This window comes from Solea senegalensis, linkage group LG1 (assembly GCF_019176455.1).
Source record: "Solea senegalensis isolate Sse05_10M linkage group LG1, IFAPA_SoseM_1, whole genome shotgun sequence".
Lineage (NCBI taxonomy): Eukaryota > Metazoa > Chordata > Actinopteri > Pleuronectiformes > Soleidae > Solea > Solea senegalensis.
The window spans coordinates 1,881,573-1,897,030 of record NC_058021.1 but is presented as its reverse complement, the minus strand read 5'-3'; the positions used below and the strand labels follow the sequence as shown (position 1 = coordinate 1,897,030).

Genomic DNA, 15,458 nt, shown 5'->3' with positions numbered 1-15,458 from the left:
TCTCACCACCACTGATGAGTTATTGATGTGCACATGTCTGACCACACCAGGCCTTTGTGCATGAGAATTATTCCAAAAAAAAAACACCTGCCTTATGAGTCTGAATGAATGTAAAAATAGACCCTGTTGCAGTGGAGGGAGGGAAGCAGAGCTGACATTTACGCCATCAGAGGGCGGCACTGAGCCACATGAGTCATCAGTGCGCACCTGTGTGGGGACAGAAAGCAGAGCACGCCACAGCCTCAATCCTACCAGCTTTATTTCTTTTTCTTTAAAACAGAAAATGATCGCTTCACAACAGGCCTTTTTTTTTTCCAAGCAAACCCTCACATGAAACTCGCCAACACCTACAAAACGGTATCAAAAGTGCACCATAGTGTTAATACATCTTCTCAAGGTCTAACGTTTTCCAATGATAATATCTTCCTGTAATATTTATACAAATGCCATTCTGTACACTGTAGAAATACACAACTCAGTGTGCCACGTAAGTGGGACACTCACCCTCCCTCCATCACCCCACATGTCCTCCTTACCATCCATGATCAAAGACATGATCCACTCTCCGTACATCCCAGTGCAGAATAAGAGTATGTGGGTGGCACCAGGCCAATATTACATATGAATTATTAAATACCCATTCAACCCCACACCCAAAGCAAAAACTAATACACCACTCATACCAACCAACATCTGTACAACCCTCATTCAACGTCTTTTTCTTTTCTTTTTTCTATCTTATTTTCTTTTTTTTAAACAATCTTGACAGTTTTCATTCACAATCGTCTCATTGTCCCTGCAGCAGCAGAGGCAGCAGCGTCCAGCCAAAGTGACAGGGGGGCATGACGGGGGACAGGAAGGACCACAGAGGCCAGGAGGAACAGCTGGTACATAGGCGGAACTTCCACGGCTGAGCTGCGGCGCAGGAGTGCGTTAAAAAGCACAGGTATGGATTACAGCTGTGCAAGCGAGTGTGACACCATATGGGGCCGCTATGGTGCGTTTAAGGTCCCCCCCAGGCCCCCACACACACACAGAGAGAGAGAGAGAGAGAGAGAAGGGGGAACAGTGTATTTCTCCTGGTTTCTGTGGCCAATCCACTTTTAGTCTCTGGACTGGTAAAAGAGGATGTAGCCCGACTCAGAGTTCTTGGAGATTTCAGAAGTGAGACCGTAGAATTCCTCTATGGCCTGCGCGTCGATTTTCTACAAGGACAAGTGACAAACAGCGAGGGTTAGAAAACAAAAACGACACGGCGTAACAACCGAAAACTCCCACTCACCTCGACAATATCGTCATCAAACAGCAACCAGAAGTCGTGACTTTTCACAATGGCGATGTAGTGACCCCTGTTTGGACCACTGCAGCGAAATAAAACCATGGATTAGCTTTGCAAAGGAACATTTACAGCCTTCCTGATTGAATTCCTTATCCAGATCATGTGGCTGTGTCATGAGACGCTCACATTTTATTCAACTGGCACTTGTGACAGAAAATAATTCAGTGTTAACAGAACAAAGGTTGTGTCAACACAGATAAGGTGATTTTTTTTAAGATTAAAAACACCACGGCACTGTAATGTTACATCTATATTGGTTCTCCTGTGTTATTAAAAGTCCAAGTTCCACCTTTTTGATGTTTCTATAAATTCTAGTGGTCAGTGTGTCTTTCACGGCAGATGTGACCGCTCACGTTAACATTTAACAACCGCTCTAAAAAATCTAACTAGGTTGTTTTTTGCGGAGAAGCCATTATTTTAAAATGGTTTTGAGCAACCATTTCACTATTACTTATGATAAATACAATTTTCTGTGTGAGGCATGAAAATGTTAAAATATCCACTTGAACGTTGCTCTTTTATGTGTCTGTTTTTGTTGGCTGAAGCAGACAAGGGGTTTTGTCTGTATTTCACTCTGGGGTCAGAGGCACAGGAAGGCGTTGTGCTCTGGCTGCGCACGTGTTCACCTACACACCTCCCACAATGCACCACCACAGCAACCAGATCGTAGAGCCTCTCCGGGTTGGTGGCGTCCCCGGAGGTGTTGAAGAGGCGGAGCTCCAGGGGGAAGACAACGCGATAGGACAGCTTGGTGTAGCGCTGCAGCTGCTCCATGTACTTGAAGCGCTTGAGGTGCAGAGCCAGGATCATTGGCAGCTTCTTTACGCGCATCCTGCCATCGTCACCAAACATGAGCATGTGTCAGTCAAAGGAGGGAAAATGCTGAATCATATGTGTATATATATACATATGTATATATATATATATATATATATATATGTGTATATATATACATATGTATATATATATATATATATCTATCTATATCTATATATATATATATCTATATATCTATATATATATATATCTATATCTATATCTATCTATCTATATCTATATCTATATATATATATCTATATCTATCTATATATATAGATATCTATCTATCTATCTATCTATCTATCTATATATATATATATATATATATATCTATATATATATATATCTATATCTATATATATATATATATATATCTATATACATCTATATACCTATATAGATATATAGATCTATATACAGTATATATCTATATCTATATAGATATCTATATATATATATATATATGAGAAACAACGTGGTCACTCACCTCTTGTGCGCCTCCTGCTTGCTTCTACATTCTTCACAGTAGTATTTGTACTCACTGCACAGTGTCTCCGTGTTACTGAAACCTCTATGGTAAAATAAAGAGGAAGTCTGAAGTCAGAATGTTATGATTCTGAAACATTTAAATTCTCCTTGATGGACAGATTTCACTTCATGCTCTTCACAATTTTCGAAAACAGATATTTCGACGTCTTATGATGAAAGCAGAAGCCTGATGTTAAAAGCGTCTGGTATTAAACTTAAAATACAGAAATAAATGCAAAAATGTGATGTAAATGACAAGTTACATTTACCCTTGAAGCGACTATTCTGTCAATGTTTGCATCATATTTAACTGGAGGTGTCCTCACATGAAATAGCTGCCGATTAACTTTCTATCAATCAACAACAGCCCTACGTGGTGGTTTTACCTGAGGCAGTGTGTGATGGAGGTATTCTGTTCTACATCCACAGAAAGGTCCAGAAAGTCCTCATCTTTGCTGCTTATCTGAAAAAGAGAAAAATAGCACATCAAAATAAGCTACAAGCAAACTTATAACTTCTGTTATTTACTAGAAAACACTATTTGAACACTCCACTTTGTTACCGTTTCGCAGGTGAGGCAGCGGGTTTCATTGGTCAGAGTGCCTTGGAAGATCTCGTGGACCCAGGTGGGAGCAGGAGTAGCATTGCTGTTGTTGTTCTGGGAGTCGAGCGTGCCATTGGCGAGACGGCCGTTGGTCTTCTCCTGCTTCCTCTCCTCTTGTAGCAGATCAGCAATGGTGTTCAGAAGGTAGTTCAGGAATTCGTGGGCATCCTGTTGCATGTAGTTGTCAAACAACTCTAGACGGGGGGGAAAACACATGTATAGAAAATGACTGAGTTGTAATTCACCTGTTCTACATGTTCAGCAGGTAATTCATGATCTCAGAAGGTTTGTGATAGCCAAAAGTAGTCCCTCTTTTCCCCATTCCAAAGCGTAACCCTTGCCTCAGCAGATTTAGGCACAAACACGGATTTATTTCTCAAAACATAGTGGAACAACTTCAGGGTGAGTGACGCAAACATAAAAAAACACAACTCAATAAATCAGGGTTTATTACCCAACAAAACAAAATATTTAGAGGAGAAAAGCAAAACCAATGAGAATCACAAACAAAACGTATCTAGCTTATCAGCTCACCGTTCTCCTTGCGTAGTCGAGTGATGAACTTCTTGGGTGGAATGACGCCCACTTTCCTCTTTTGGTTGGCAATACTGTGGAAAAGGTCGGCCAGACAGGTGAGCAGGTTCTCCTTCCGTCGTGGCTGACTGCGGTACGCCAGAATCTTTTCCCGAAATGGGCGGCAGAAGTACAGAGCCTGCAGCACCGAGTTGCAGTAGCAGGTGTTCCCAAACTATAAATCATACATGCAGTACACAGTGAGAATCAATGTGAGCAATGTGAAAAAACAAGGCACAGAATCCTTACAAAAGGCGTCATTCACTTACATTGACCAGGCCGAAGTAGTGCTCATTGACCGGAAACTGCTCAGATCCAATCTCTTTCTCTAGAGCAGAGGCATTGGCGCCCTGAATATACAGAGAAAAGAAGAAGAAAACGATGTTCACCTCTTATTTTAAACAGAACAATGACAAAAATGTCTCCATATGTAAGCGCTTGCCAGAGAGGGCAGCATTTTAGGATTTTCATGGTAAAAAACAACAATAATAATAAACTAATGGGTGCTTAAAACGTCCAAGATGAGGCATTTTTTCCATACCAGCTCAGCTGCCCTTTAATGCCATTATAGCTAAGAGCTAAAAGCAAACATGCATAATCTTTTACTGGCAGTGAAGTTGAACAGTACCGATTCTAAACCCAATAAAGCTTTTAAATGTAAAACCCAGCTCAGAGGACAGATAATTGCCACATTTTGACAGATCACATCGGTGATTCTGACGAGCGCGACATCCTCTGACCCCAGAAAAGCTTTAATTCTAAGACGTTGGTCTTTGACAGCGTGACACATATCCAACAGTGCAAGTCTCCCTTTCCGCCACATCTCTATTGGATTGAAATCCGGTGGCTGTGGGGGTCATGTGAGCATAGTGAACTTATTATCCTGTTTAAAAATCCATTTAGAGATGATTTAAGCTTCAGGATGCATTTTCCTAGACAAAGACCATAGACGTAGCCTGCCTCTGGCCTGTATGTAGACATCTGTGGTCATATTGGAATGGACAAAGTCATCAACAACACTTAAAACAATGCTCAATTAGTACCAAAGGGGAAAAGTGTCCCAAGGAAATATCACTCACACCATTACACTATCATTACTCAGTGGAGTGGCTCAGTGGTTAAGACCCTACCTTGTGTACCAAAGACATCATGGTCGCAAGTTCGATTCCTGACATGACATGTAATGTAATGTAAGGTGTGATGGACTCATGTCGTCATGTTGTGAACACTAAATTCTAACCCTACCATTAAAAATGTCTCAGCAGAAAATTGCGGCTGATAAGAACAATGAACAGGCAACCGGGAACAGACCAAGCTCTCCTGCTTACCCAGGTTGTGATGAGTGATGAGTTACTACTGCTTTTCAATCTAGTCCAGTCATGTCCAAAGTCCGGCCAGTGGGCCAATCACGGCCCTGGGTCAGATTTTGTACAGCCCGCAGCTCCAGTTTTCACCCCATTAGCTTAGCTGTTAAGGACTTGCATGATGAAACCAAATTCCAGGGTTGAAAACCCACCTGTGATAGACAGATTCTGTCTATTATGTTATTTGACTCCATTTTTTCACTTCTGCGTGGTTTAGATTTGGTTCCTTGCCCTTACAAAAATGCTAATTTTACGATGAAAATTGAATTATTATAAAATAGAGCAGTTGTATGTACAGTTAACTGTTAAATTAAAGGTCTGAGGGGCCATTGGTGCCCGGAAATACTCACATTATCAAATCTGACACCCCTGCGCTAGTCTTGTCAGTTTCAAACTGGTCTGTCCATTGTGCTCTGGTGTCAACAAGGCCTTTTCACCCAGAGAACTGCCACTCACTGGACATTTTCTCTTTTTTTGGACCATTCTCTCATAGTACCCCATAGTTCTACATAGTGTATAAAAATCCTTGCAGCCATTTTGATTGGCTGGATGGATATTTAATTAACAGTAGGAGATGGTGTACTTAATAGGTTTGTTTACATTTACATATATTAAAATATTCTGATGTTCCTGGTCGATTTTCTATATCCGGGCCTCTCTTCCTGAATCTCACAAAACAACACATCTGTTCAAAATAAACCATAGTGACCCGCACAGATGTGGATGTCTGTCCCTCGGATTACGATTCTGTAAAGTGTTAATAAGCTTCGTGGGGATGCGCAGACAAACGGCCACTAAGTGGGCAGAGTGGACTTACTAGAGTTAAAACGTGTCCACAGCTGCGTAGCTAATGTTAAACAATGTCGTCATTGCCCGTGATATTCATATATCGTGTTTTTGTGAAACTGCGGGGCGACGCTAACTTGATTTTTTTTTTACGCTTTTCCTACAGATTCTTGTATTTTAATCTCCCGCCGCCATCCATCATCCAGCTGTGTTCCAGTTGTTGTCGATCTTAAACGCAAATTTAGCTACGGTTACCTCCGAGTTAGCTAGTTAGCCGTGAATCCCAACTCTTGTCATTGAGCCTCATAGAAACTGCGATAAATAACAACCGAATGCGTCGGCGAGTAATGAGTTAAAAACATGCAACAGAGGAGTGTCAGTCCGCCGCCGTTAGCGGAAAGAGCAGAGCGGAGAAGACAGTGGGTGGTTGCTGCTGTCGCTGTTGCTTTGCTTTTCCATTGACGGAAAACTGCTTGGCTAGCACGGACACGCAAATGAGCCGCTTTAATTAGCGATTGTGCGGTTCGTAACACCGATCACCGCGCAGACGCGGCTGTCGTATCACCCTACATTAAGACTGATGACGTTATGAGATCGCTGTGCACTCACCATGGTACAAAAAGAGGCAAATTTTGAGACAGTCATTAGGATTTCCATTCGGCTAGCGCCATCTTCCACCACACCGCCGTGCGCTGACTGTCCTCGTGAGGGCAGCAGGCGAGTCTGATGCTGCCAATGCTTCTTCTTCTCTCGTGTTTAATGGCGGTTGGCAAAGGACGCTTTGGTGCATAACCGCCACCATCTGGTATGGAGTGTGGATCAAAATGTTAGTATTACTGCAAAAAAGAAATAAAAAATAAGATGTACAAAGGTAAAGGGGGCACAAGAAAAGATGGGGGACAGATAAGAGACAGAGGACAGAGACAAGGACCAGTATTTGAGAATATAGAAAAGTAAATTACAACAGTCCATGACTGAATAGTGAGACAAAGTTGTCTAACCTAACTAGTGTTGAAATACAGCGAAAAGAGTCTCAATGTTTTTTTCCAAACAAATAAACAAAAGGTTAGGTGATAGATAGACACTTAAGATTAATTAAAAATAACGGACCGCATCCCTCATTTGGTTCAGGCATTATCGCCAACTGCCTGTATTGTATTTCACTAGGCGGAGTTTGGGGTCCTGTGATCGCTCTTTCCGCCGTACCCGCCATCTTGTAGTGACCGGGGGTAAGATCCTCTCTGTACTAAATCAACATTTTTAGCCATTTAACACATGATTCCTTCACGATAGTTTTTACACACACACACCAGACACGTGTTTACGTGTATATGTGGTTAAGTTGATTTGAAAATTGCCTAAACAAGCGAAAGTGTTCGTGTAGAGTGCGCAGTAGCAGCGGCGTGGCTCTCCATGTGGGCTCCGCAGGCTGAGAAACCCCTCGTAGAAAGATGATTTTTCTTTGACACCGAATTTCCTGTGCTGAAAATCGTTGTATCTAGCTTTTGTAGCAAATCGTGTTATTGCAAACTAGTGAATCAGTTAGTTGTTTAGGTTGCGAAGCCTATAGTTTATTTGGAATTAGCTAGCTAGCTGCTAATAATGCGTCAATCCATAATCGGTACAATCACCTGTGCTTACTCGTCCATGTGTTTCTTTTAGCAGTCTAATAGTCATATACGTTATTCAATTATTCGTGATTATTGGCTGGCGAATGAAGGGTCGGTCAACATGATCACATTCTGCCGATCTGCTGTCATTCCTTACTGTTCCCTAACGCAGCACATTTAATTTGTGCAGTAAGCAGTTCGATATTGATATTGAACTCGTGTTTCCCAATTCCTATCACCTAGGTGCAGTTAAATTAAATAATTAAAGCGTATTTCTCTTACTTGCACTGAAAGGTGACTGACAATTTTCTTAAATATTTTCAGCAATCAGGCATCATGACGAACACCAGAGGCAAGAGGAGGGGGACCAGGTACATGTTTGCCAGGCAATTCCGCAAACATGGTGAGTATAAATTTGAAGTGTGTCTTGAACAATTGAGGGCAGACATTGAATTTATCTTGTATCGATGGTGTATTTGTGTATGTGGTGTCAGGCAGTTGTACGTTAATAACAAATGTATTGTACTTTCCTCACAGGCCCAATCCCTCTGTCCACATACATGCGCATCTACAAGAAGGGTGACATTATTGATATCAAGGTAAGACACAGCGTACAGATTAATATACTTCTGTCAATGTGTAGTAATTTAGGTCTGTCTGTTCAAAAACCAAGGAAAAGTGATGTTTGTGATATAAATCTGGCTTAGTATAAATCAAAAAAGTTAAATTTACCTCAATAGTCACTCCACGTTTCATTAAAGGAAATGTGTGGCAACTGAGTTTTTTTTCAAGTGGAGTTGCTCAGTGTTGTTAGATTTAACACATTGTATGAACATGATATACGTTCGGTTCACTTCCCTTGTGACTAATTTTGGGGGGAATAGGGAACTCTTTCTAATGCATTGTTATTTCCAGGGCACAGGTACCATTCAGAGAGGTATGCCGCACAAGTGCTACCATGGGAAGACGGGACGAGTCTACAATGTAACCCAACATGCTGTCGGCATCATTGTCAACAAGCAAGTCAAGTAAGTTGAAGGTTACCTGTAATTTTGTGACGTGTTAATTTTGTATGTAAACTCAACTCAAATTATAACCATCCACTGATTAACAGATTATACCATTTACCAACTTGTTTATTCAATGGCTACTGACATGGTGTGCTATTGCCATGAGATTGACAGGTGCTGCATTAGGGATCCAAGACCCAGGAATCATCTATCTATCTATATGCACTCATCTCTGTAGATTTGTATATGACGATCATTTTTGTATGATTTGCTGACTCAGTACATCATGATTCGCTGTAGTTCTCACAAACATATTCAGTATTTGTGTTAAAAAGTCATAGTACCTTTTTTTTAAAAAAATATTAAGGATGCTCTTCAGACAATGTTGACAACCTGTGAGTCTGAGGGTGAAATATGTTTGGAGGAAGATTTTGGAACACAAGAGCCATAGTGGCATTCAAATAAATTTAAATGACCTTTTGAATTGTGAGGCAAGTACAAACATGGAGGTTCCTCTGTTAGTAATATTGGGATACTTCTTGTCCAGTGGCTTTAATTTATTTAGTTGGTAGTGTCCTCTTTTCCTTTGATAAGTCAATTTCTCCCATTTTCTGTCAAAGTTTGCTCCTCAAGACCTCAGAAAGTCATCTTTTCAATTGAATACATTTCTAAACCTGTCGATCCACTGATTGAGACTTGAAGACTCCGTTTTATACAGGCTCTTTGTAATTGTTTTTTTGCCGGCCATTAGTAAGATTTTACGTCTTTCTTGACAATCATACCATCTTTCAAGACCCAAAAATATAGAATCACAACATCGTTAGGAATCTTGTATCCCACAATCTTTCCTATAGTAAAACATGTTAACCCAGGAAGTTTTGATTGTCCCAGTGGTACAAAAAGCTACACATTGCATTTTTCAAATGATTTATGGATTGTATATTATTATAATAGCCTGAGAAATAAGGGTTTGGATTGTTGTCAAAAAGACTTCAGGGAGATTTGAAAAAGAAAATGCTTTGTATATGCTGTCTTAGACAAATTTGAACCCCCACCTTCACTTTGCCACTGGGATTCTTCATGTCCTTGGTGGTCATTCATGTGGGGAAAAGCATTTCATCCTTAAGCGCTCGAGTCTAACTGTTGTTTGACCTTGGGTTGTATTGAGGGGACAGCGTAGGAGTACTGTGTACTGATTCAAATTCTGTGCAAAAGTGGCCTGCTTGTTATAAACCTGGTGTGTGGTTGTCTGCGTTGGATATGAACATGAGTCTTTTGGACTTTCACAGGGGCAAGATCCTGGCCAAGAGGATCAATGTGCGCATTGAGCATGTGAAGCACTCAAAGAGCAGGGACAGCTTCCTGCAGCGTGTCAAGGAGAATGAGAGCAAGAAGCTGGAGGCCAAGAAGAACGGCACCTGGGTGGAACTGAAGCGTCAGGTATGAATCCTCTGAAGAGCTCTCGTTATTACCTGAAGTGATCTTCATTTTTCTTTTTACACTGTTCTCATTTGATCACCCAAAACTTTCCCTCCCCGTCGTCTCTGCAGCCTGCTCCTCCCCGTGACGCTCACTTTGTCAGCACCAAGAAAAACCAGCCACAGCTGCTGGAGCCCATCCCCTATGAGTTCATGGCATAAAGTGCTCACAGGAATAAAAATATTTGTACACTCAACTGCTTGTGGCGTTGTCGTCTGTTCATGTGTGCATGTGAATGTTGTATGTTTTTGTGCCATGTGTCAGCACTCAGTGATGATTCGCCTCCTATGATTTCAAAATGAAATTAAAAAAGCATTGCTTAATTTCACCGGCGATCTGAGAGTGACTGGCATTCAAGTTGCACAAGCATTTGCATCTGTACACCTTCACCTGGAGGAGTCAAGGGTTTTCTCCATTGTACGGTCAGTAATTTACCCCGTGGGTCAAGGGTCCACTGACTTGCAGGAATCCTAAGGCTCTTAACACCAGTGGGAGAAGTGATACTTTTATGTCTTCTAAAGTAAGAGCCATTTTTAAATTGACTAGAGAAATGAGTAAGCAAGAATAAACCTGGGTAAAAACAAAAACCTTGTATTGGAATGGCTGAGTTTCATGGTTCTTCAAACTGGCCCACATACAGCTGCCCTTTATATTAATTATTACACCTGTGCATGTAAGTTTTAACTGGAATAATGAGCTTGTGCAGCAGTAATTCAAGAGCACATTCATCATACACAAAGTGCAAGTGAAATTTAGTGATTCTGTTGTGAGTGTTTTGTTGAAACATCACACTGCTGCACAGACATTGCATTTGCTTTTATGTGCAGTTTATGGTCTGTACACATCATGATCATTCAGACGTAACTAATAACAGAAGCAGGAGTCAGTCACAGCAAGGTGTCTACTTTTTAAATTACTAAACTTCAAACCTCATATCTGCCAAGTGTCACTTGGGGGACAATATTTGGTCCTTTATCCTGACACATTTTGAAATGTTTTAGCAAGAAAAGAAGATTTTACTGGTAACAATGATGGGAAGTGTAGTAGCATGCATCCTGACACTGAGCTAAATGGAACTCAGCCATTATTATTTTTGATTAACACCATGTGTCAAACTATCAGTGAATAGTCACGTGGTTTGTCAATAGTTAACGTAAAAAATAAATAGAAATGCAACTTTATTTGTGGATGCTACAGTTACTTGCATGTTTTGTGCAGCAGGTGGCGCTGTGCACCACACTATATGCTGAGCTTAAAACCTTATGTTCTCAGTGCATAAAATAATGCTGTTGAAGGGTAGAATTTTACTCAATAGAATTGTCAGAATTTGTAATAAGTGACTTTACCCTTTTTTTCCACATAGTGTACAATGTACAAGACAACATCTTTATTTTATTATTTAAAAGAAATGTAGCAAGACATTGCCCCCAACAAACAATTGGCTTTCTTTGTTTTTATTACTAAATTCCAGAGATAAATATGTTATCCAGTCATTAGAGAGTTGATCTGAGATACACGTCTCATTTCTACAATACAGGAACATGGAATTGTAAAAAAAGTAATAAAATTGACAAAAAGTTGACGTCAAAGTCACTTCCTCCAAAGAAAATAAAAGCCCCCCATTGCTCTTTACTGTGTTTCTGTCAAGTTTTAGGAGTAAAAGAGCTGGAAGAAAATAACAGAAAGTGAATTAAACAATCAGCAGCATCATAATGAATTTAAGTTTAATCTTCATTCTAAGTCGAGAAAAAAAATTAATGAACTCCTTGTATAATATATCTAGTAACTGCAGCTATAATAGCCATATCATGAATTTAAAAAAAAAGAAGTAAATAAGTAATCAAGTAAAAGCAAATAAAATGGGGGAGGAATTTCTTTTTTACAATAATAAAGTAACATTTCATGTTTTGTGAAAAATCCATAGAATAAAAATAGAAAAAGAATGAAATGAAATTGTATGTTCATGAGGATGAGGACTGTAACGAATAATAAATATATATGTAGTAAACTTAGCTCGACAGCAGATATCTATATATGTAGATATACTATAAACAAAGTGGCAACTTAATGGTTTACATATATAAATATGTACGACCAAGCTTTATATGTGTGTGAGAACAGGTTGTCTTAGTCACTGTGTGTGTGTGTGTGTAGCAATTGGTGTGTGCTGTTTAATCAGTGGAGGCTGAATGGCTGGCTGGTTATGTGACAAATAGGTTATCTCATCCCACCTCAGTACTTTACCCAATATTTACACGAATTAGCACCAGTTTACAGAGATAGGGCGAGCACCTGACAGGATGAAGTATGTATGTGTGTGTGTGAGAGAGACAGACGAGGAGAGAAGAGGCCGTCAGGGATTACATTTCATTTAATAGGCTCATCTTTGATACTTTAAAGTTATTTTTAAAGAAAAGATTGACGGTTTCGACATCTCTCAATCTCCAGAGGTCGTATTTCCGTCTCTTTAACCTTTTAGGCCTGAGGTCAGGGGATTCAGACACGGGTCTTATCAGGCCAGAGTAATAAGTGTCCAACAAGCTGAAGAGACAAAACCAGGAAAAAATAAAATGCAATCAATCAATGAGTGCAATGGCAGCCAAAGCCCTTGGTATTGATCCGTGAGGTCTGGATTTTTGGAGTATTTAGATAAGGACGATTTTTTTCTTTACATTTTGAAACAGTTCCCACAGGTTTTGATGACCAAGTCATATGTTACACTGACTTAATATACATTTTACAACTTTATTTTTTTTTTTTTACAGCTTAAGCCTTAAGACATATATACAGGATATTCATTTTCATACTGCCTATGCATCTACAGTAGGTCCTTTGTGTGTGTGTGTGTGTTCTCACAGATACACCAGTGTCATGTGTGTGTGGCACTGACTCATGGAAGTTACTGATTGAAGGAACAAAAATAAACAAAAGGAGGAGAGACAGAAAGCAAGTGAAGAGGGAGGGAGGGAGAGACGAGGCTGCCGGATAAAAGCTGTGGAGAACTATGAACTCCTTAATCACACATGTTTGACAGACACAGATTGAGTCTGTCAGCTCAGCCAGCAGCTTGGAGCAGCTGTATCGACTCAGGGTGTTACATATTAACCACACACACACACATACAGAGTAGAGGATTGGATATGGACAGAGTCAGGACTCACACCAACCACTGTGGAAATGTTGCATGATACGACTTCACAGGACTTACACTTACATTTTGTTATCATCTGTAGTCAAATACATGTTACTGAGATTTACCACAGAGGTGAATTTGTATTCTGAAAATAACCTTTCTAACTTGCTTTATAGTAAGAAGAAATAGTAATAGAGATAGTAGTTTCTTCAATGGATTAATCAGGACACCAATCTTGAAAAAAGTTGTTTAGAAAAAACTAAAAAGGATTCAACTCAGTGTCAAAACTTTGCTGTAGTCATAATCATTGTCATGTGCCTTTTGTTTGGATGTTTCAGTGTTCTGCAACTTAACCCTTAGTGCTCACGTGGCACAGGTCTGTGGGAATAATACTCAACTATTTATGTGGTCCTGATGGTGTGTGTTTATAGATCACATCTTCAGATCTTCAGAAAATGAGACAAAGTTATGATTAATTCTATATCCATACTTCAAGTCACAAAATAGACGAATTTTCTTCTATTTTTTCTTCATAAAAATAAGCCAATAAAACTCTGTAATATTTCCAAATTTTACAAATTCAATTTGACAAAAAAAAAAAATGCTCAGGTGCCTTTCTACAGTTGGTGAAAAATAACACCTCTGTAAATAACCTTTAATATAGTAATGAGGAAAAAAACTGTGTTAAGCTTAAAATGGTTATGGCAGAATTATAATCACAATGCAACAATAGAAATATCACAAAGTTAAATCAGCAGCATGAAAAAGTACCCAAAATCCTCATCAGCAGTATTTCAGTGTTAAGGTGGAGCTTCTTTAATGTTGGGCGGAGTAACCTGTTATATTCACTATTTCATAAATAGATCTTAATCCATCAAGTAAACATGTAAGCGTGTCCAAATATAACGGAGTAAATACAACAAAAATGTCCTGGTAAAATATAATGTGTTGTAAAGGAGAATAAAATGGAATTTAATCTAATACGAAGTTCACATCCATTTAAACTCTGTTCTCTTTATCTCCCTCACTATCCTTCATAGTTCTTAAAGAAAAAAAGACCTTCAATGATCATGCCAATAATATTTGTGCCTGTGGTGCAAGGGTGTGACTGTGTGTGTTCTCATGATCTGTGTGTTTGGGATCGGCCCCGAGGCTTTGACAAAGGCACAAGGAAATCCCACCTCAGGCCAAACAGAGTGCATGCTGTATCTATGTGTGTGCGTGTGTGCGTGCGTGCGATAGCCGGCCTGATAGAGTGCGTGGTTATCAGAGATGGGGGAGGCATGGTCATATATATGTGGATATTGGGCCAGCTGTATTGATCCCGGGGTCTGACAGCAGAGGAGGAGGAGGAGGAGGAGGTGGGGGGGACCGGATGAGAAGAGGAGGAGGAGGCTGATAACAGTGTAGAGACCTGTTCACCTGTAGCATGGGAGGGCACTGAGTTAACGCCCAACAGGCTCTCAATAGGCCTCATTCACAAAAGTCAGCCAAAGGTTTCGTGTAAGAGCACGGCATGGGCACAGAGGGTCATCTCCCATGTTTGGAGAAGCAGATAGTGTGTCTGGATTTGTTTGTGCCTCTGACGTTTTTTCCTTGAAATCGTCACATTTTTGTCATTCTTTAAAAAAAACTTAAATCCGTTTTCAAATGAACCCTTTAACACCGAACGTATCGCAGTTTGTGCAAGCACCTTACGTAATTATGTGATAGTTTGTGCTATTGGAAAAATTGCAATGGTTTCTGAAAGCGGAGAAGTCAGGAAGCCTGGCAAATCAGCTGGAAAATTGTGGCTATTATGGTAAGGCGGCAAATTAGTGCCTTTGTGCCCCCCCTCTCCGCACACAGCAGTAAATTGTATCCAAAAATGCCTTGAAGAAGGTGCTATGGGGTGATAAATCCACCGTAGAGGTTTGGTGATGCGTTTAAGATCAACAGAGCATGTTGATGCTTGTATTATGGGATGAATTTTTTGATTGGAAATATGTTTTATAACTGCTCAGTTAAAATGTCAAAAAAAAAAAAAAAAAGTCTTGAAACTATTAATACACTCCTTTAACATGCAGTAAATTGTAAATAACCGCCACGTATCAAAAGTTCAAAGTGTTGTGGAAAAATGGGCAAAGGCACTTTGTCACAGGATAATATTCTGGCCCTAAAATAACACACAAAAAAGTCCAGATGGACATTTTGAGGCTTAATTAAAGGGTTAA

The 15,458-nt window shown here is 40.0% G+C and overlaps 2 protein-coding genes across 2 annotated transcripts; one reads left to right on the top strand and one right to left on the bottom strand.

Annotated features, from left to right (window-relative positions):
- Window positions 1–602: 602 nt before the first annotated feature.
- Window positions 603–6,748, bottom strand: usp12a (ubiquitin specific peptidase 12a). Its single transcript, XM_044034428.1, has 9 exons — window positions 6,623–6,748; window positions 4,133–4,213; window positions 3,825–4,038; window positions 3,249–3,484; window positions 3,073–3,149; window positions 2,646–2,729; window positions 1,974–2,171; window positions 1,283–1,361; window positions 603–1,205 (listed from the first exon to the last, which is right to left on the bottom strand). The coding sequence occupies exons 1-9, from the start codon at window positions 6,668–6,670 to the stop codon at window positions 1,104–1,106; spliced, it is 1,119 nt and encodes a 372-aa protein (XP_043890363.1). The 5' UTR covers window positions 6,671–6,748; the 3' UTR covers window positions 603–1,103.
- A 432-nt stretch (window positions 6,749–7,180) lies between these two features.
- rpl21 (ribosomal protein L21) lies at window positions 7,181–10,308 on the top strand. Its single transcript, XM_044034441.1, has 6 exons — window positions 7,181–7,242; window positions 7,948–8,026; window positions 8,161–8,222; window positions 8,539–8,651; window positions 9,923–10,073; window positions 10,184–10,308. The coding sequence occupies exons 2-6, from the start codon at window positions 7,960–7,962 to the stop codon at window positions 10,271–10,273; spliced, it is 483 nt and encodes a 160-aa protein (XP_043890376.1). The 5' UTR covers window positions 7,181–7,242; window positions 7,948–7,959; the 3' UTR covers window positions 10,274–10,308.
- The last annotated feature ends 5,150 nt before the right edge of the window (window positions 10,309–15,458 follow it).

Excerpts from the sequence above, each read along its gene's own strand:
- rpl21 (XM_044034441.1), top strand. The coding sequence starts at position 7,960 with ATGACGAACACCAGAGGCAAGAGGAGGGGGACCAGGTACATGTTTGCC. Across the intron at positions 8,223-8,538 it reads GTGACATTATTGATATCAAG|GGCACAGGTACCATTCAGAG; the intron begins GTAAGACACAGC and ends TGTTATTTCCAG. Across the intron at positions 10,074-10,183 it reads GGGTGGAACTGAAGCGTCAG|CCTGCTCCTCCCCGTGACGC; the intron begins GTATGAATCCTC and ends TCGTCTCTGCAG.
- usp12a (XM_044034428.1), bottom strand. The coding sequence starts at position 6,670 with ATGGAAATCCTAATGACTGTCTCAAAATTTGCCTCTTTTTGTACCATG. Across the intron at positions 4,039-4,132 it reads ACTACTTCGGCCTGGTCAAT|TTTGGGAACACCTGCTACTG; the intron begins GTAAGTGAATGA and ends TATGATTTATAG. Across the intron at positions 2,172-2,645 it reads AAGCAGGAGGCGCACAAGAG|GATGCGCGTAAAGAAGCTGC; the intron begins GTGAGTGACCAC and ends TGACGATGGCAG.